Source organism: Acipenser ruthenus, chromosome 47 (assembly GCF_902713425.1).
Source record: "Acipenser ruthenus chromosome 47, fAciRut3.2 maternal haplotype, whole genome shotgun sequence".
In the NCBI taxonomy this organism is placed as follows: Eukaryota; Metazoa; Chordata; class Actinopteri; order Acipenseriformes; family Acipenseridae; genus Acipenser; species Acipenser ruthenus.
Window position 1 is genome coordinate 1,730,715 of NC_081235.1, and position 20,867 is coordinate 1,751,581.

Sequence of the window (20,867 nt, forward strand, 5' to 3'; positions counted from 1 at the left end):
GTTTATTCCTTATAAAACTTAATGCAAAAGAGAAAAAAAAACTTGGTCTGGGTTGGATTTGTGTGGAGGTGTGTTTACGCTACATCCTAACTCACTGGCTGTAAAAACATTTATTGAGTAGCGTTCACCAGGAGAAATACATTTCTGCAAGGATCACTGTGTATGCAGAGCACGCCTCCTCCTGCAGAAGTGCTGGTTTTCTGTTCCCACAACACAGCACCAGCATTGCTGTGGGAGGGGTTGTGAACTGTGACGTTTAGAAGAGAAATGATCTTTCTCCTGACAAACCAGTAAAGTTGAAAAAAAGTAATGTCCTAGTTGATGTGTGATACAGGAAAGGTAAAGTAATGTGTTTCTTGTAAATACTGCAGGGGTGACAGTAACAATAGACAGCAGTTTTGGTTGAGGACTTTAAGTTGATCTTTTCCTCCCTCATGTTTGCCTCAGTCCTGGGATGATCAATGTTTTTCCATTTGCTGGCTTGTCTTTTCTCATGAGTAAAATAACAACAGCACCCATGAATGTTGATGCAATATTCTGTTTATATAACAAGTACAATGAATGAAAAGAAGTGTGCTTCAACCTGAATCAAACAGTTGAATTGGGATATTTACTTTCTTAATCAAGCTCTGTAATTTGGAACAGAGCAATTCCCCCGGCCATTCTGTCATTGATTTAGAATGAATGGCAGACAGATTCAGTAAACAGAAAGATTTACTTACATAGATCACTCAATCTTGTATAAATATAAATAAATACACACACTGATACAAATATATATTTGGAAGTGTTAATATGGAGCTTGACAGAGAGAGTGGTCTCTGTAGTGAGTGGGGTGCACAGTGACCCCCTGGAAGTGAGGTGTATCTCTAGTCCTTCATGTAGTTTTTATACAATGGATGCATAAAAAGCAAACAGCACAGGCTTTGAAGAAAAAAGCTTGTTGTGAGTCAAAGCACAAACATGGAGGAAAACCCCAATGTCAGTGTTTTCATCTGTAATGATCAGACTTGTGCGATGTTGTAAACAGCTGTGTTTTCATCTGTAATGATCAGACTTGTGTGATGTTGTAAACAGCTGTGTTTTCATCTGTAATGATCAGACTTGTGCGATGTTGTAAACAGCTGTGTTTTCATCTGTAATGATCAGACTTGTGCGATGTTGTAAACAGCTGTGTTTTCATCTGTAATGATCAGACTTGTGTGATGTTGTAAACAGCTGTGTTTTCATCTGTAATGATCAGACTTGTGTGATGTTGTAAACAGCTGTGTTTTCATCTGTAATGATCAGACTTGTGCGATGTTGTAAACAGCTGTGTTTTCATCTGTAATGATCAGACTTGTGCGATGTTGTAACCAGCTGTGTTTTCATCTGTAATGATCAGACTTGTGTGATGTTGTAAACAGCTGTGTTTTCATCTGTAATGATCAGACTTGTGCGATGTTGTAAACAGCTGTGTTTTCATCTGTAATGATCAGACTTGTGTGATGTTGTAAACAGCTGTGTTTTCATCTGTAATGATCAGACTTGTGTGATGTTGTAAACAGCTGTGTTTTCATCTGTAATGATCAGACTTGTGCGATGTTGTAAACAGCTGTGTTTTCATCTGTAATGATCAGACTTGTGTGATGTTGTAAACAGCTGTGTTTTCATCTGTAATGATCAGACTTGTGTGATGTTGTAAACAGCTGTGTTTTCATCTGTAATGATCAGACTTGTGCGATGTTGTAGTAAACAGCTGGCTTCTCTGTTACTACGTCTCCCAGGACTTCAAACACACGGTCTTTTCTGGCTAGAAGTGGGATCTCTGAAGCCGGGAGGTTCTGAATTTTGCTGATAAGGATATCCTGTAACAGAAAAAGGAGAAGTCTTTTAAAAGGAATTAACAAATACTTTCAGTGCAGCACAGAAACCAGGACCACAGGACACAGTAGGAAAGTTGAGATAGACTTCTGACAGCGGGAAGAAGACACTTTTTCACACAGAGTGGTGAGGGTAAGGAATGGATTACCTAGTCATGCTACTGATCACTAGGATCCTTTAAGATCCAACTTCACAAAGTTTTGAGATCAAACAGGAACCGGACAAGCATAGATGGGCCAAATGATAAATAAAATAAAACAAATAAATGGCTTCCTCCAGTTCGTAAATATTCTTATTTTATTTTTTAGTGGAATGACTCCATAGTAGAATCAAATGGTTTAAGCAAACAAGTGTGTATGGATTGTCGACTAATCGCATGTCACGTGATTGTGAAGTAATTGTGAAGCATGTAATTTCTGATAGAGGAAAGTACCATTGCTGTTGCAAACATATAATGACATTTTGAAACATTAATAAATAGTTTTAATATTTTTTTTAAACAATTCCAAGCAGTTTTAAAACATGTCAGTGTCACGGATAGTGTGTGCTGACGTCAGACCAGGAAGGAGACGCACACAGTACTGTAAGGTATGAAGCGCTGATGCGCGTGTTTATTATTAAATAAGAAGGTTGAACACAAAACAAAACATGTTTCAAAAGTAATTGGCACGGTGGCCAAAACAAACAGACAATAAACAAAACATACACTGAACAAACAAGTATCATGCTGGTCTAAATCCAGCACGAGTAGCAATTGTTTATCTTTATAAATCTGTTTATCTTTGTAAAGCTGTCTCTGATTCTTGGTGGTAAATCTCCCTCGCGACCTGTGAGGGCGCTAAGTAACGGGAACAGAATACTCTGGACTATGTGGCTTGTTAATCATTCAGTCGGGCCCAGGCACATTCTGCATGTGAACTGCTTTGGCAGGGAAGGCAATGAATCCTTCCCTGCTGACATAAAACACCTGTGCACACCTACATTCCAAACAATAACACACACCCTTTAGTAGGGTTCGGGGGCGGGAGCCAGGACTTTGTCTCCTCCTATTTTCACCTGCCTATCATCCTAGACTTCCTATTTGAACCCAGTGACAGCTCTGCTCTTTCACTTGTGTTAGCTTTTTTCCTCCTCCTCCTCAGTTTCATATGCCGCGTGTCTCTGTGTCGGTCTCCTCTGGGGGGATAGTGAGTCTCACTTCACTGACAGAGTTCCAGTAACTCCACAGGTTCTTCGTGTGGTCAGAGGGGACCACCGCCCACATTGTTCTTTTGCAGCTCATGTGATATATCAAGAAAGAAGGGTCTGTCTTACTTCCTCCTTTATGCACCCGGGACTTGGCCCTTATACTCTTAGTGCTCGAGTCCCATAACTAACAAATATTTGTGTTTTTCAGATTCTCTTTTCTCACATCAATGCTTCACATGAGCCGTTCCGTCCTCTGCGGGTCGAACCCGGTCGGTAACTGGGACCCAGTCGTGAGGCAACGTCTATGATGACTCTCTGAGAAGTCAGAGGACTCTGTGTTTTCAGGGGCCCGGAGGCCAATAGGGCTAGCTTGGACACCATAGGGAAGGCTCTCTCTGTGGGAGTCCAGGCCGTCCTTTTCTTTCTCCCCTGTTCTAGAGGCTGAGCCTCCAATCCTAAGTTACCAAAACACCCCGCCCCGTGAACTAATAATAACACAACACAAAACACACACACAGGGGTGGGGTGTACCCCGTCACGCATCCATACAGTAACTATAAAACGCAACAATGACAAATTTAGAAATACTAAAAGAAATGTAAGACTAGAAGTTTTTCTCAGTGTATTCATTGCATTTGTTAAGTTTATTTTAAGTTTTATAATATAGTGCACAGATTAGTACAGAAGCCAGCTGGTCAGAGCATCAGTATCTGCTCACTTGTTTGTCTGACACACCCTTGGGAATAAGAAATGGGAATTTTAAAACCCGAAGTGTCTTGTGTAAGAAATGTGGTGTTTTGTGGTTTCCCTTTGCAGTGCTGTTGTTATGGGGGCAGGTCCAAGAAAAGGAATACATGCTGCTTGCAAGTTATTCGGCAGACTTTATATACAATTATAAAAAGTACAGCATGTTCGTAATGTTTACTTGGTACAATTAGTACCAAAACATGTATTTCATTAGTAATTATTCAATTTCCAATGTAAATACTTTACGAAATAGTGAATTGAAACAGACATGAGAAATTAAATTAATAATACTTGGAAACAAAACATTAGGAAGATATTGTGGCCTTCAACAGAAATTATGTAATAAACTGGGTTCATGCATAAAGTGAAATGGACTCTCCTCATTATCTGAATAGTTTTCAAAATATTTAAAAAAAATAATTGGAAAATATGTTTTCATACAGTTAGGCAGCTAGTATAGTATACTGAAGAAAAACAAGTTTGGCTAACTAGTGCCCTCGGCCCCTACCAGTTAAAGCTAAAAAACTACTGACTGCTGTGTATTGTATGGTTACACCCCGTAGTTACTGGTACATCTTGGTGAATAGCTTTAAACTATAACATATTCAAAATAATATGATTCATATTGATGTAGAATATTAAGTGATTCATATTGATGTATAATATTAAGTGATTCATATTGATGTGGAATATTAAGTGATTCGTATTGATGTAGAATATTAAGTGATTCATATTGATGTATAATATTAAGTGATTCATATTGATGTGGAATATTAAGTGATTCATATTGATGTATAATATTAAGTGATTCATATTGATGTGGAATATTAAGTGATTCGTATTGATGTGGAATATTAAGTGATTCATATTGATGTATAATATTAAGTGATTCATATATTGATGTGGAATATTAAGTGATTCATATTGATGTATAATATTAAGTGATTCATATTGATGTGGAATATTAAGTGATTCGTATTGATGTGGAATATTAAGTGATTCATATTGATGTATAATATTAAGTGATTCATATTGATGTAGAATATTAAGTGATTCATATTGATGTATAATATTAAGTGATTCATATTGATGTGGAATATTAAGTGATTCATATTGATGTATAATATTAAGTGATTCATATTGATGTAGAATATTAAGTGATTCATATTGATGTAGAATATTAAGTGATTCATATTGATGTATAATATTAAGTGATTCATATTGATGTGGAATATTAAGTGATTCATATTGATGTAGAATATTAAGTGATTCATATTGATGTATAATATTAAGTGATTCATATTGATGTGGAATATTAAGTGATTCATATTGATGTGGAATATTAAGTGATTCATATTGATGTAGAATATTAAGTGATTCGTATTGATGTGGAATATTAAGTGATTCATATTGATGTGGAATATTAAGTGATTCATATTGATGTATAATATTAAGTGATTCGTATTGATGTATAATATTAAGTGATTCATATTGATGTATAATATTAAGTGATTCGTATTGATGTATAATATTAAGTGATTCATATTGATGTGGAATATTAAGTGATTCATATTGATGTATAATATTAAGTGATTCATATTGATGTGGAATATTCAAGTGATTCATATTGATGTGGAATATTAAGTGATTCGTATTGATGTATAATATTAAGTGATTCGTATTGATGTGGAATATTAAGTGATTCATATTGATGTAGAATATTAAGTGATTCATATTGATGTGGAATATTAAGTGATTCATATTGATGTGGAATATTAAGTGATTCGTATTGATGTAGAATATTAAGTGATTCGTATTGATGTGGAATATTAAGTGATTCATATTGATGTGGAATATTAAGTGATTCATATTGATGTATAATATTAAGTGATTCGTATTGATGTATAATATTAAGTGATTCATATTGATGTATAATATTAAGTGATTCGTATTGATGTATAATATTAAGTGATTCATATTGATGTGGAATATTAAGTGATTCGTATTGATGTGGAATATTAAGTGATTCATATTGATGTAGAATATTAAGTGATTCATATTGATGTAGAATATTAAGTGATTCATATTGATGTGGAATATTAAGTGATTCGTATTGATGTAGAATATTAAGTGATTCGTATTGATGTGGAATATTAAGTGATTCATATTGATGTGGAATATTAAGTGATTCATATTGATGTATAATATTAAGTGATTCGTATTGATGTATAATATTAAGTGATTCATATTGATGTATAATATTAAGTGATTCGTATTGATGTATAATATTAAGTGATTCATATTGATGTGGAATATTAAGTGATTCGTATTGATGTGGAATATTAAGTGATTCATATTGATGTGGAATATTAAGTGATTCATATTGATGTAGAATATTAAGTGATTCATATTGATGTATAATATTAAGTGATTCATATTGATGTGGAATATTAAGTGATTCATATTGATGTGGAATATTAAGTGATTCATATTGATGTATAATATTAAGTGATTCATATTGATGTGGAATATTAAGTGATTCGTATTGATGTGGAATATTAAGTGATTCATATTGATGTATAATATTAAGTGATTCATATTGATGTGGAATATTAAGTGATTCATATTGATGTAGAATATTAAGTGATTCATATTGATGTATAATATTAAGTGATTCATATTGATGTAGAATATTAAGTGATTCATATTGATGTAGAATATTAAGTGATTCATATTGATGTATAATATTAAGTGATTCATATTGATGTGGAATATTCAAGTGATTCATATTGATGTGGAATATTAAGTGATTCGTATTGATGTAGAATATTAAGTGATTCATATTGATGTGGAATATTAAGTGATTCATATTGATGTAGAATATTAAGTGATTCGTATTGATGTGGAATATTAAGTGATTCATATTGATGTGGAATATTAAGTGATTCATATTGATGTATAATATTAAGTGATTCATATTGATGTGGAATATTAAGTGATTCATATTGATGTGGAATATTAAGTGATTCATATTGATGTATAATATTAAGTGATTCATATTGATGTGGAATATTAAGTGATTCATATTGATGTATAATATTAAGTGATTCATATTGATGTGGAATATTAAGTGATTCATATTGATGTGGAATATTAAGTGATTCGTATTGATGTGGAATATTAAGTGATTCGTATGATAAATCGGGATTGCTACTTAAATGGGATCAACTCTGGGAGACGGTTCTTTCCAATACTACTTATGTCGTTTAATTTGGACGTCACTTGGTTTAATTGGGATACAGTATTTTCAAATGATGATCGGAGATCACTTTCATAGCAAGACAGGTTTGCATAGCACAGTGCAGTGAGTACGTGATTACGCTGTGACTTGCATAAATTGCATAAACCACGATGAACTCTTGAAGGAGCTGGCGTCTCCTGTGGTTTCTCAGGCTGCTGTTGCAAAGAACGTTGCCGTGTCAACATCGCAGGTGCGGTTCATTTTGTTTAGGAATTAAAAAAAAAAAAAAAAAAACATTGACTCGTAGGCATATTTTAAATGATGTATTTAACATTTAATCGTAATGTGATGTGATTTCGTTCTTTTCCTTTTCAAATCAAACTAAGGTCATCTCAACTGCCTCTGTTTAACTGGGACAGCCGTTTATTTGGGATTCTCCGGAGGCTTCACGATAAAGCGGCATACTTGTTCACCGGCTAGATTGAAGCCAGTCTGCGTGGGCAGCTTTGGTATGGGAACTGCAGAAGAGCAGACTGTGAGAGTGATCACAACATTAAGAAATGTTTTTCTCGTGATCACTAGATAACGGAATGTTTTTCTTGAGATCCTGAGATAAATATCTTGTGATCTCGAAATAACAAGGTTTTTTTTTCTTTTTTCAACGAGCCGCCGTACAGAAGCCCTGAACCGCACATGAAAAAAACTCTCACAGAGTCCATCTTGTGATAATACCTACGGAAAGATCTTGATAGATTATTATTATTATTATTTCAGTAGTTCGGGACAAACACCAATCACAAAACAGGTAAGATTTAGGAAGTTATTTTGTTAGCTACAACCACTTTAAGAGGTGGCCTTGATATCAATACTGGATTTTATTATACATTTTATAATAAGCTTCAAATAAAAACCTTGTAATCTGCGGTATAATAAATCAATAAAATGTACCTTGTCACTAGGCAAAAGGTCCTTCCGACAGAGGTGGGCAATGATGCCAGCTGCAAGAGCATCGCCCAGGACATTAACCATGGTTCTGAACCGGTCTCTGCAAAACAAGACAGGACATTTAACCATCATTCTGAACCAGTCTCTACAAAACAAGAGCATTGTCCAGGACATTTAACCATGGTTCTGAACCGGTCTCTGCAAAACAAGACAGGACATTTAACCATCATTCTGAACCAGTCTCTACAAAACAAGAGCATTGTCCAGGACATTTAACCATCATTCTGAACCAGTCTCTACAAAACAAGAGCATTGTCCAGGACATTTAACCATCATTCTGAACCAGTCTGTACAAAACAAGAGCATCACCCAGGACATTAACAATCATTCTGAACCAGTCTCTACAAAACAAGAGCATCACCCAGGACATTAACCAAAACACATATTATTCTTTATTTTATTTTTTGTGATGCTTGTTCTGAGTGGTTCTTACTGCCATTACTCAAAAATTGTTTTTTTCTTTTGTAAGCTCCAGCTCCATCTCGTTCACAGCAGTGTGTTGCCAGCAAAACTTTCCAAAATGGCAGCTCACTTCTATAAAATGTCACTGATCTAGTCTCGAGTATATACAGTGTGTGTGTGTGTGTGTGTGTGTGTGTGTGTGTGTGTGTGTGTATATATATAGATATATAGATATAGTAGGCAACTATAACTGAAGAGCAGCTCCTGAACTCATAGTAAAGGACCTGAACACAGACTATAAAAAAAAACATTTCAATATTTGCAATACAAACCACGACTGCAAACATCATAAAAAGGTAAGGGCACACAAAACCAAAAATAAATAAATAAATAAATGAAGCAAAGCTATTAACACTCCCAAAGAACTGTTTAATGTTATTTATACATGTCAGGCTTGTACTAGAGTTGGCCAAGAAAATATACTGGAAGCCAAAAGGCAGCAAATAATGCAGAAAGCTACAGTGAGAGAAAACTATAATAAAATGCAGATTACTTAAGAAACATCTTTGTATGCTAGTTTTTCACAACTTACAAGGCCCAGTCTGCTGCCACAATGAGTGTGATGTCATCAGCAGGAAGGCCTACAGATGTAAGAACAATCACCATGGTAACAAGGCCTGCTTGTGGTATTCCAGCTGCTCCAATGCTGGCGGCTGTTGCTGTGATACTGCAAACAACAAACAAAAAAACAAAACAAAGCAATATTAATAAACCAATACTAGTAACATGCCTAAAACAGGCAAGGGAGGCTAAATATCTTACAGTAATTACAAAGGACAAGGATCTATAAGATGGCAAGGTTGCCTACAAGTAATGCACAAAGTTTATTCAACTTTAATGGAACTAGCATAGGGTGTATCTGCAGAAATTGTCTATTGCTTAGTCTCATTTTTATCATGAATCCTATTTAGGCACATTTGTACAATTTTATTAATAGCCATGTTTCATACAAATTTTTTATGTGTCATGTTTAAACAACTTCAGTCCATGTTTTTCAGTATTACGAGATGTGATAAATACCAAAGTTTGTTTAAAGATGGAGTTCACATAAAAAAATAGAGTACAAAAAATAAAGTGTTACAGAACACCATGCAAAGTTTATAAGAAACACATTACATTACATTACATTACCTTTGCCTTTGCTGTGTCCTGTGTTGTTTGTATCGCAGAGTTATATTTTTAAACATATAGCTGCCTTTTTAAATTTGTAATCACGCATTATGGGACATTACATTTCTCAACTACTCGGGAGCATTCGCCAGGAGAAAAAAAATAAGGATGGTATATAGGGTTACCATATGACTCCAGATTAACCGGACGCTTTGAGACAGACCGGGATTTCAAAATCCCCCCTAAACTGAAAGTAATTCACGTATAAATGAGCTCCACCTTTGCTGAGATTAATCCTGCTGTGGTGGAATTGCTTGGGTGCAGCAAACAAGTCACACTGATCAGCTGCTTCTGATCAGATCTTAATGAACGAATAGCTAATCTATCGATAGAGCAACGAGATGATGATGCTTTGATTGTATTTGCAGAATAATATGGGCGATTGAATTTTAACAAACAGAAAAAATAGCAACTGGCTGCAAATCATTCTTGGTATAATACAATTATTTGACACGCGTGCGGGTATTTAAGCACCAGCACCATTATTAATTGTAGCTAAGGATGGTTCAAAGGGCTTGTAACCAGGACGTCCCTGGTTCAAATCCCACCTCAGCCACTGACTCATTGTGTGACCCTTTCAGGTAATTGTAAGTGACTCTGCAGCTGATGCATAGTTCACACACCCTCGTCTCTGTAAGTCACCTTGGATAAAGGCATCTGCTAAATAAACAACTAATAATTCTAAATGTAAGTAATACATGCCGCTGTATTACTTATCAGCATTATTATTTACTGTTTGTATCGCCGTCAGGCACTGGACAAAAACAAATAAACCAAACCTTTGCACCTCTGTTCTTTGATCACCTGCACCTGCACACTACTAACCACTTTGCCACAGGATGGTAAAGGGTGGTAGTGTGTCCAGATCACACTTCCCACGTCCACAATGCTGGTTTTCTGCTCCCACAATACACCACTCATTTCAAACAGAGCACCAGCATTGTTGCAGGAAGGAAGAATGAACTGGATTTTTAAAAATACCTCTTTCTCCTGGCGAATATTCCTGAGTAAAAGTGGAAAAAAGTAATTTCCTAGCCTATGTATCTACGATGTGTGAATAAAAACATATCAAGGCTATCAAAATATGTAATTAAAAAATGAGTGACATATGAACAACACGAGATACAGCAAAGATATGAACAACACAGGATCAGCAAAGATATGAACAGCATGTGATACAACAAAGATATGAACAGCATGTGATACAACAAAGATATGAACAACACGTGATACAACAAAGATATGAACAACACAGGATCAGCAAAGATATGAACAGCACGTGATACAACAAAGATATGAACAGCACGAGATACAGCAAAGATATGAACAACATGAGATACAGCAAAGATATGAACAACATGAGATACAGCAAAGATATGAACAACATGAGATACAACAAAGATATGAACAGCACGTGATACAACAAAGATATGAACAGCACGTGATACAACAAAGATATGAACAGCACGTGATACAACAAAGATATGAACAACACGAGATACAGCAAAGATATGAACAACACAGGATCAGCAAAGATATGAACAGCACGTGATACAACAAAGATATGAACAGCACGAGATACAGCAAAGATATGAACAACATGAGATACAGCAAAGATATGAACAACATGAGATACAGCAAAGATATGAACAACATGAGATACAACAAAGATATGAACAGCACGTGATACAACAAAGATATGAACAGCACGTGATACAACAAAGATATGAACAGCACGTGATACAACAAAGATATGAACAGCACGTGATACAACAAAGATATGAACAGCACGTGATACAACAAAGATATGAACAACACGAGATACAGCAAAGATATGAACAGCACGTGATACAACAAAGATATGAACAGCACGTGATACAACAAAGATATGAACAGCACGTGATACAACAAAGATATGAACAGCACGTGATACAACAAAGATATGAACAGCACGTGATACAGCAAAGATATGAACAACATGTGATACAACAAAGATATGAACAGCACGAGATACAACAAAGATATGAACAGCACGTGATACAACAAAGATATGAACAGCACGTGATACAACAAAGATATGAACAGCACGAGATACAGCAAAGATATGAACAGCACGTGATACAACAAAGATATGAACAGCACGTGATACAACAAAGATATGAACAGCACGTGATACAACAAAGATATGAACAGCACGTGATACAACAAAGATATGAACAGCACGTGATACAACAAAGATATGAACAGCACGTGATACAACAAAGATATGAACAGCACGTGATACAACAAAGATATGAACAGCACGTGATACAACAAAGATATGAACAGCACGTGATACAACAAAGATATGAACAGCACGTGATACAACAAAGATATGAACAGCACGTGATACAGCAAAGATATGAACAACATGTGATACAACAAAGATATGAACAGCACGAGATACAACAAAGATATGAACAGCACGTGATACAACAAAGATATGAACAGCACGAGATACAACAAAGATATGAACAGCACGTGATACAACAAAGATATGAACAGCACGTGATACCTCAAATAGTAAAGTAACATGTTTCTTGTAAACACTACAGGGGCGTTGTGGCGGGGTGCCCTGCACCTGTGTGTATTTTTGTATTATATGTTGTATGTGGTATGTATGTATTGGTGCACGGAATGTGGGTTATCACAGGTGATTTAAAATATATAGTTGTATTTAGGCACAGGGATTGCACAATCACTTCATGTGCAGATAAAGTGTGTATTAGTATGTGAGCACGGGGAGTGCACAAATCAGTTCACGTGCCGGGATTCAAGTGAATATATAGATGCACGAATCACTCACTCAGGGTTGGGTGTTCAGAGTGGAGAATGGGAGAGAGAAGGAGGTAGAACTTACAAAACTAAAACAATTGCTACTCGTGTTGACTTTCAGCCAGCATGATACTTGTTTGTTTTATTTTTATTTTGGCCACTGTGCCATTTTCTTTTGTGTGCTGTGTTTTGTTTTGTTAAATCTTTTTATTTACAATAAACCGGTGCAACAGTGCATTTCATTCACCAGTCCTGTCTCTCTACTTCCTGGCCTGACGTCCCACCAGCCAGCCTGTTCTAGGGTTCTGTAACATTTTAAAATGTGAAAAATTGTACAAAGTGGGCCTACATAGGATCTGATACACAAGGGGAGAAAATAAGACTGACAAGTGCATTACTACAAATATACACTATGATAGTTCCATGTAATGTGAAACAACCTCCATAGTAAATATTTCATTGTTGTCCATCTGTAGGCATCTTACAGACCCTTGCCCTTCTGTGATTGGCTGTGTTTTTGAAATTGTAATAATTGTGATGACATTGCTGCAATGCTGCCGATAGTTCTGTTGAATTTCTTCAGGGTGCTATAATGAGAAAGTGCCAGCCTAGGTCCTACCTGATAGTGATGAGCTGTCCGAAGTCCAGCTCATACTCGTTCACTTGTGCAATGAAGATGGCAGCGACTGCTTCATACAGTGCAGTGCCGTCCATGTTGATGGTGGCGCCCATGGGCAGGACGAAGCGGGCAATCCTGCGGTCGATGCCGTTGTTCTCCAGAAGACACTTCATGGTGATGGGCAGTGTGGCAGAGCTGCGCAAGTTCAAACTCAGCTCAGCAACAATAGCATGACTGTCACTTTGCTTTTATACAGTAGACTTTACATTTTAACTTTTAAGATTTTAAAATCTGGTGCAACCCATTGCAAAACCAAAACACAGATACTGCTAGCCTTGTGAGTTTGTGCCAAAGTCAGCTTTGAATCACTTTGAATTAAAGTGCATGGTATTTCCACAGTACATAGGCAATTAGAAATACAAAATTTGTAGCAATGTCTACATACAAACAAACAGTTTTATTTAAAGTTAGCTAAATTAATGCATTATTTAATGTGAGTATATCAATATTTAGTCTTTAGTGACAATATATGATTTTTTCCATTTGATTCTGACAGTTCTCACCCCAAAACCCATACAAACGATCTTTAATCTCGTAACACGGCATGACAGCATGACACTCCAAATAGGACATCAGGGTGATTTAATCGATCAATTAATATTTTACTGAGGCTCGCAAAATAACAGTAATCAATAATAGCCCAATTGTTCCATTCTAATAAATGTAAAGGTAGAAATAAAAATCCTTATACAGTAACAGCTGCTTTCAAGTTTTGGATATATTTTGAAATACTGAAAGAAACTAAATAAGTTCAATGACAAACATCTCCACCAATTTAGTCATTAAAGTCACTTTGTCATTGAATTTATTAGGTTTCTTTTAGTATTTCTAAAAATTCAGCACCATTGCATGTTTCATAGTTATAGATGTGTCTGTTGTAAGTATCTCCTAATTGAAAATGTCGCTACCTTGAGGAGGTGGCCAGTGCTATGACCAGCGCCTGCAGCAGCCCTCGCACATACGGGATAGGGTTCTTCCTTGTGATGAAGAGGTAGAGCAGGGGCAGGATGACTGTGCCATGGAGGAGTAGCCCAGACACCACCGTGACAGCATACATCCCCAGCTTCTTCCCAATCAGAGACGGGTCTCTCATCTCAAGGATCTTTCCAGCCACCAGGAATACGATCCCCAAGGGAAAATACCTGCCAGGGAAAATGGAACAAATATCAGGACATTTCATAAGATTGGGACAACAATTTGTCATATTTCGAGTCTTTACATTTCATGGTTTGAAACTCAGTTTCAGAATTACCTTCAATCAAGTATATTATTTATATATTTATTGCATTTATATAGCACTTTTTATACAAAAGTATCTCAAAGCACTGTACAGTACATAGCAGAAAAAAAGAACAAACCACAATTCATTTGTATAGCATGTCACACATACAACTGCCACAATCAGACCATTTAAATAACAGATTTAAATGACAGTATACAAAAGCAGCAATTTTAAAGTTACATTAAAACCCACTAACATAAAAAGCCATTTTATAAAAGTGTGTTTTTAACCTTGATTTGAAAACTGTAACGGTCTCAGCTTCCCTGACAAACGAAGGCAGAGCATTCCATAATTTAGGAGCGCTACAAGAAAAAGCCCTTCCTCCTGTGTTGCTTTTGTTGACCCTAGGAATAACCAACAGCCCCGCGTCCTGTGATCTCAGAGTGAGGTTTGGAAGATACGGGGTCAGTAACTCCTGCAAACAACTAGGTGCTAATCCATTCAGGGCCTTGTAAGTTAACAGCAAAATGTTAAAATCAATTCTATACTGCACAGGGAGCTAGTGTAAAGAGGCCAAAACAAAGGCATGCATTAGTCTCTCGGCATCAGATACGGAAATAATAGGTCTAAGTTTGGTTATATTTCTCAAATGGTAAAAAAGATACTTTAGGGGCTCCCGAGTGGCGCACCCAGTAAAAGCACTCGCGTAGAGTGCAGGACGCGCCCTATTGTCTGGATGTCGTCGGTCCGAGTCCAGGCTATTCCTTTGCCGACTGAGGACGGGAGCTCCCAGGCGGCGGCCCACAATTGGCCAAGCGCCACCCGGGGGGAGGGAGGGTTAGGTCAGCCAGGGTGTTCTCGGCTTACTGCGCACCAGCGACCCCTGTAGTCTGGCTGGGCGCCTGCAGTCTTGCCTGTAAGCTGCCCAGAGCTGCGTCGTCCTCTGAAGCTGTAGCTCTGGGTTGGCTGCATGGTGAGTCTGCAGTGTGTAAGAAGTGGTCGGCTGACGGCACACACTTCGGAGGACAGCGTGTGCTCGTCTTCACCCTCCCGAGTCAGTACGGGGGGGTGGCGGTGAGCTGAGCTAAACAAAAATAATTGGACACTATTAAACTGGGGAGAAAACTACTAAAAACTAATTGGTGACCACTACATTTTCTTAAAAAAAAAAAAAAGATACTTTAGTAACTTCTTAAATGAGAGATCAGGATCAAAGATGACCCCCAAACTCTTCATTTCTAGTGTAAGTTTGATGAGAGACTGCAAGGGTCGAGCTCATGTAATCCCACATTTCCTTTTAGTTGGTTCTGTGATCCCACTAGCATAAGCTCTGTTTTATCTGAATTCAATATGTCTGTAAGGCAAATAGCTAATAACACCCAGGCAGAAGAAATTCCTGACTTTAGAGACAAATATAGCTGGGTATCATCAGCATAGCAATTGAAGTTCACTCCGTGTCTGTGAATAATGTCACCTAACGGTAGCAAATATATAATGAAAACAACAAGGGATCTAGAATGGAGCCCTGTGGAACACCACAGACAACTTCCGATAATGCCGATGTTACCTCCCAATAGAGACGAACTGAAACCTATCAGAAAGATAAGATTTGAACCAGGATAGGACAAGGCCAGACAGTCCCACTGTGCTTTCAGGACAATTCAGGGATGGAATGGTCTACAGTACCAAAGGCAGCACTTAGATCTAGAAGCATTACAACTGATGGAAAGCCTGAGTCATATTATAACATCTTCTTATAATACTGTAAGTGTTCGATGGCTACTTCTATTCATGTTGAGTTTATTTATTGCGAAGGCGAGCAAACAGTGCCAGAGAAAATGCATGATTAGAGGAATTCACCTAACAAATAACTGTAAACAAATTGTGTATTGGGTTGGGGAGTTTCTATCGCAATTTTAAAAAGCTTAATAACTGTATTATGAAGTGTTACATATGTGGTATACATGTATAATAACTAACAACTACAAACACCACTTGAAAACACCACTTGATTGCACTTGAAACGTTTGTATTTATATATAGCCTACAATCATACATACTAAAATACTGTAGCGATCCTGAGGGGAGGGGAAAGAATTAGGATAGTGTGTGTGTGCGTGAAGGGGTTGCTTTGTGTGTGTGTGTGTGTGGAGCGGGGGTCTGTGTAAGGGGCGGGGGAGAGTGAGGGCACATAGGGGGTATGTGGAAAAGACCGGGAGATTCGAGGAAGACAAGAGTGAGAGAGAAGGGTGTGCTTGGAGAGATAGAGAGATAGATAGAGGCAGCAGTGTGGAGTAGTGGTTAGGGCTCTGAACTCTTGACCGGAGGGTCATGGGTTCAATCCCCGGTCGGGGACACTGCTGTTGTACCCTTGAGCAAGGTACTTTACCTAGATTGCTCCAGTAAAAAACCCAACTGTATAAATGGGTAATTGTATGTAAAAATAATGTGTTATCTTGTAACAATTGTAAGTCGCCCTGGATAAGGGCGTCTGCTAAGAAATAAATAATAATAAAAGTGTATAGGGAAAAGCAAATAATAACTGTAATAATTTATTTTCACTTTTGACTCCCAGTTCCCTTCCCTCACTTTATGAATTAATTATTGCTGTACCACAAGTAAACGGCTTGAGCCTTAATCTACTCACGGTTGCAGTCTCATTTCTGTCCCAAAAAGAGAAAATGTTACAATACTGTGGCAACAAGGGGTCTCTCTTGTTTTGTTTTTAACATAATATTATTAGTATTATTTTTTTATTTAGCAGACGCCTTTATCCAAGGCGACTTACAGAGACTGGGGTGTGTGAACTATGCATCAGCTACAGAGGTTAAGTGATTTGCTCAAGGTCACACAGTGAGTCAGTGATTGAGCCGGCATTTGAACCAGGGACCTCCTAGTTACAAGCCCTTTTCATTAACCACTGGACCACACAGCCGCCTAGAATAAATGGACAGACTCATGGATTGCAGGTGCAAACGGGATATCTGCTTTTTATTCTCTACCGGACACTCGGTCTCTATGAGCTAAGACCACGCCAAAACAACTATCCCTGTATTCTCTGGCTATCCAATCCTCCACTCTGTGCCTCTGCTTCCTCTGCTAGTCCAGTCACTTCTACTCTGTCATGCTCACAGCCTTTCCCGGCTCTCTCTCTCACTGACTCCCACAGGTTTTGTTCTTGCAGCTTTTCGCAGATTGTCACTCACTTTCACTTTGTCTCTTACTCTCGCTCACCACTCTCACTCACAACTCACCCTCATACTGACATCGCTCCCGTTCTTATTCCACCCAGCTGGCACCCCCCCCCAACCTGCTCTCCTCCAATCACTGCAGCACATCACTCTCCCTGACTGCCACCCCCCCAACCTGCTCTCCTCCAATCACTGCAGCACATCACTCTCCCTGACTGCCACCCCCCCCAACCTGCTCTCCTCCAATCACTGCAGCACATCACTCTCCCTGACTGCCACCTCCCCCCCAACCTGCTCTCCTCCAATCACTGCAGCACATCACTCTCCCTGACTGCCACCCCCCCAACCTGCTCTCCTCCAATCACTGCAGCACATGACTCTCCCTGACTGCCACCCCCCCAACCTGCTCTCCTCCAATCACAGCAGCACATGACTCTCCCTGACTGCCATCCCCCAACCTGCTCTCCTCCAATCACAGCAGCACATGACTCTCCCTGACTGCCACCCCCCAACCTGCTCTCCTCCAATCACTGCAGCACATGACTCTCCCTGACTGCCACCCCCCAACCTGCTCTCCTCCAATCACTGCAGCACATCACTCTCCCTGACTGCCACCCCCACCCCCCCAACCTGCTCTCCTCCAATCACTGCAGCACATCACTCTCCCTGACTGCCACCCCCCCAACCTGCTCTCCTCCAATCACAGCAGCACATCACTCTCCCTGACTGCCACCTCCCCCAACCTGCTCTCCTCCAATCACTGCAGCACATCACTCTCCCTGACTGCCACCCCCCCAACCTGCTCTCCTCCAATCACTGCAGCACATCACTCTCCCTGACTGCCACCCCCCAACCTGCTCTCCTCCAATCACTGCAGCACATCACTCTCCCTGACTGCCACCCCCACCCCCCCAACCTGCTCTCCTCCAATCACTGCAGCACATCACTCTCCCTGACTGCCACCCCCCAACCTGCTCTCCTCCAATCACTGCAGCACATCACTCTCCCTGACTGCCACCCCCCCCAACCTGCTCTCCTCCAATCACTGCAGCACATCACTCTCCCTGACTGCCACCCCACCAACCTGCTCTCCTCCAATCACTGCAGCACATCACTCTCCCTGACTGCCACCCGCCCAACCTGCTCTCCTCCAATCACTGCAGCACATCACTCTCCCTGACTGCCACCCGCCCAACCTGCTCTCCTCCAATCACTGCAGCACATCACTCTCCCTGACTGCCACCTCCCCCAACCTGCTCTCCTCCAATCACTGCAGCACATCACTCTCCCTGACTGCCACCCCCCCTACACACACACACACAGACTTCCCTGCTTTCCTAACCTAACCCTCCCCAGCATGGTCCCTGCCTGAACAATACATGCACCTGCTACAAAAGTAGATGTCATCATAAGAAAATAAATCATAAATTCCAATATACATAAATGGCTTACAGTATTGTTTTCTATTTAACCAAAAAAAGCTTGCAACATGCACATTAAAAGAGTTGTATATAGTAAACTGTGGCAAAATACAAACCCCCGCCCACCCCCCCTCCCCCCCTGCCGAATGAGGGTAAATGACTAATGGGGGTTAATTATTTATTTATCTTAAATCCATGCTGTCTGATTTTTACCCACATGCCAGATAATTGTTTTATCTGTGAAGTGTTCTAAATAAATGTACATTCTGCATGACAATATGCACAATTATAAATGAAGTTTAGAAATTATATACAAAATAGATAGTCCAATTGTTTTTTATTTCCATTTGATTGTTGCGAGAGCCGTCTCCCTGTACACTGGCAGTTTCCTTTACAGTGAATTATGCTTCCATTCATTTTTCTTGATCTCGTTAACATGCATTTTGATAAATGATCCCCTTATCAAGTCATTGAGACTGGAAGTGATGTATGTGACCTGCAACAATTAAGCTTTTTAACGAGAAATGCGTTAATTAATGACCTCATCGACTCAGTTTCAAAGCATTAACGGATTGATTTAATTAACACATTTCGTTTGAAAATCACCTGCTACTAAAGGTCTTGTTACTATACCACGAGTTCGATACAATAAAACTGGGTTTTGAAAATCCTGCCCAGAGAGTGGTAATGCGCTCAATACATCAGTAAGCTTAACAGCAGTTGAATAATTAATTAGCTAGGATTTTATTGTACGGTCCACAGTCTTTGTAGATACTGGCAGAGTCACCTCAAAAAGAATGGCAAGATGATCAGAAATAGTACGATCTAGGGTTACAATGTTCTCAACAGCTAAACCATGAGAAATGACCAGATCTAAAGTATGGCCATGATTATGCGTAGAACCTTTGACATGCAGGATATAATCTAAGGAATCCAGTACCCTCAAAAATTCCAAGGAGTTAGAATCAGAATCAATGTCTACATGAAGGTTAAAATCACCCAATAAAAAAGAATCCTATCATATTTGACTGTCAATATAGATAACAGACCCCCAAATTCAGTCAGAAATAATGGGTTTGACTTAGGTGGTCGATAAATAATTACAAAAGATGAATCACCTTCAACAATTTCCTGTTTGATTCTAAGTTTGATCAAGAGTTTGGTGTTAAATTATTCCTCCCTTAGATTAAATCTAACTAATTTTTGTTTCAATTTTTTTTGTGAATTGCTTTTGGATCCTTGAAATGAAAAGTGCTACACAATGTAAATGGCATTGTACTGATTCCCTGGGTGTACAGTTCCAGCTGCTACGGTGATGAACTCACTGGCAGCTCAGTGGAATGGTTCTGTGCCGTTTGGTTTCTTACCAGACTGCAGCTGAAATAATCTTCATGACGCACTCGTTCACACATTGGCACACGTTTACCATCGGAGTCCCTCTTTCCCCCATCGTCCCTAGCAACAGGCCTTGGAAACAACATACGTAAATAATTATGTACACATTTTGAACAAATTAAATAATAAAGACAAAAATAGGTGGGTAAACATAACAGTGTCACATGTTGTTTATTGTGTGGCTGCTAATCATTTAGTTTCTAAACTTTATATATCCAACTGTATAAATGGGTAATTGTATGTAAAAATAATGTGATGTCTTGTAACAATTGTAATTCGCCCTGGATAAGGGACTCTGCTAAGAAATTAATAATAATAATAATAATAATAATAATAATAATAATAATAATAATAATATATATTTGTATTTATCCTCATGTAAATCCCATTATCTTAATGTCACGTATCACGATATGCAGGTCGCGATACGATAAGCATCATAAGGTCCTAATGGGCTACTTATATGATG

At 38.5% G+C, this 20,867-nt stretch overlaps 1 protein-coding gene across 1 annotated transcript in view; it reads right to left on the minus strand.

Annotated features, from left to right (window-relative positions):
• Positions 1-529: 529 nt before the first annotated feature.
• The window catches only part of LOC117401258 (excitatory amino acid transporter 5), a 36,291-nt gene continuing 15,953 nt past the window's right edge, over positions 530-20,867 (minus strand). Inside the window, exons 6-11 of the mRNA XM_059014302.1 lie at positions 20,371-20,470; positions 14,078-14,311; positions 13,110-13,304; positions 9,039-9,173; positions 7,988-8,084; positions 530-1,847 (exon numbers count right to left, since the gene is read on the minus strand). Of these exons, the coding sequence (XP_058870285.1) occupies positions 1,710-1,847; positions 7,988-8,084; positions 9,039-9,173; positions 13,110-13,304; positions 14,078-14,311; positions 20,371-20,470 (899 nt within the window). The 3' untranslated portion in view covers positions 530-1,709. The remainder of the gene's footprint in view (positions 1,848-7,987; positions 8,085-9,038; positions 9,174-13,109; positions 13,305-14,077; positions 14,312-20,370; positions 20,471-20,867) is intronic.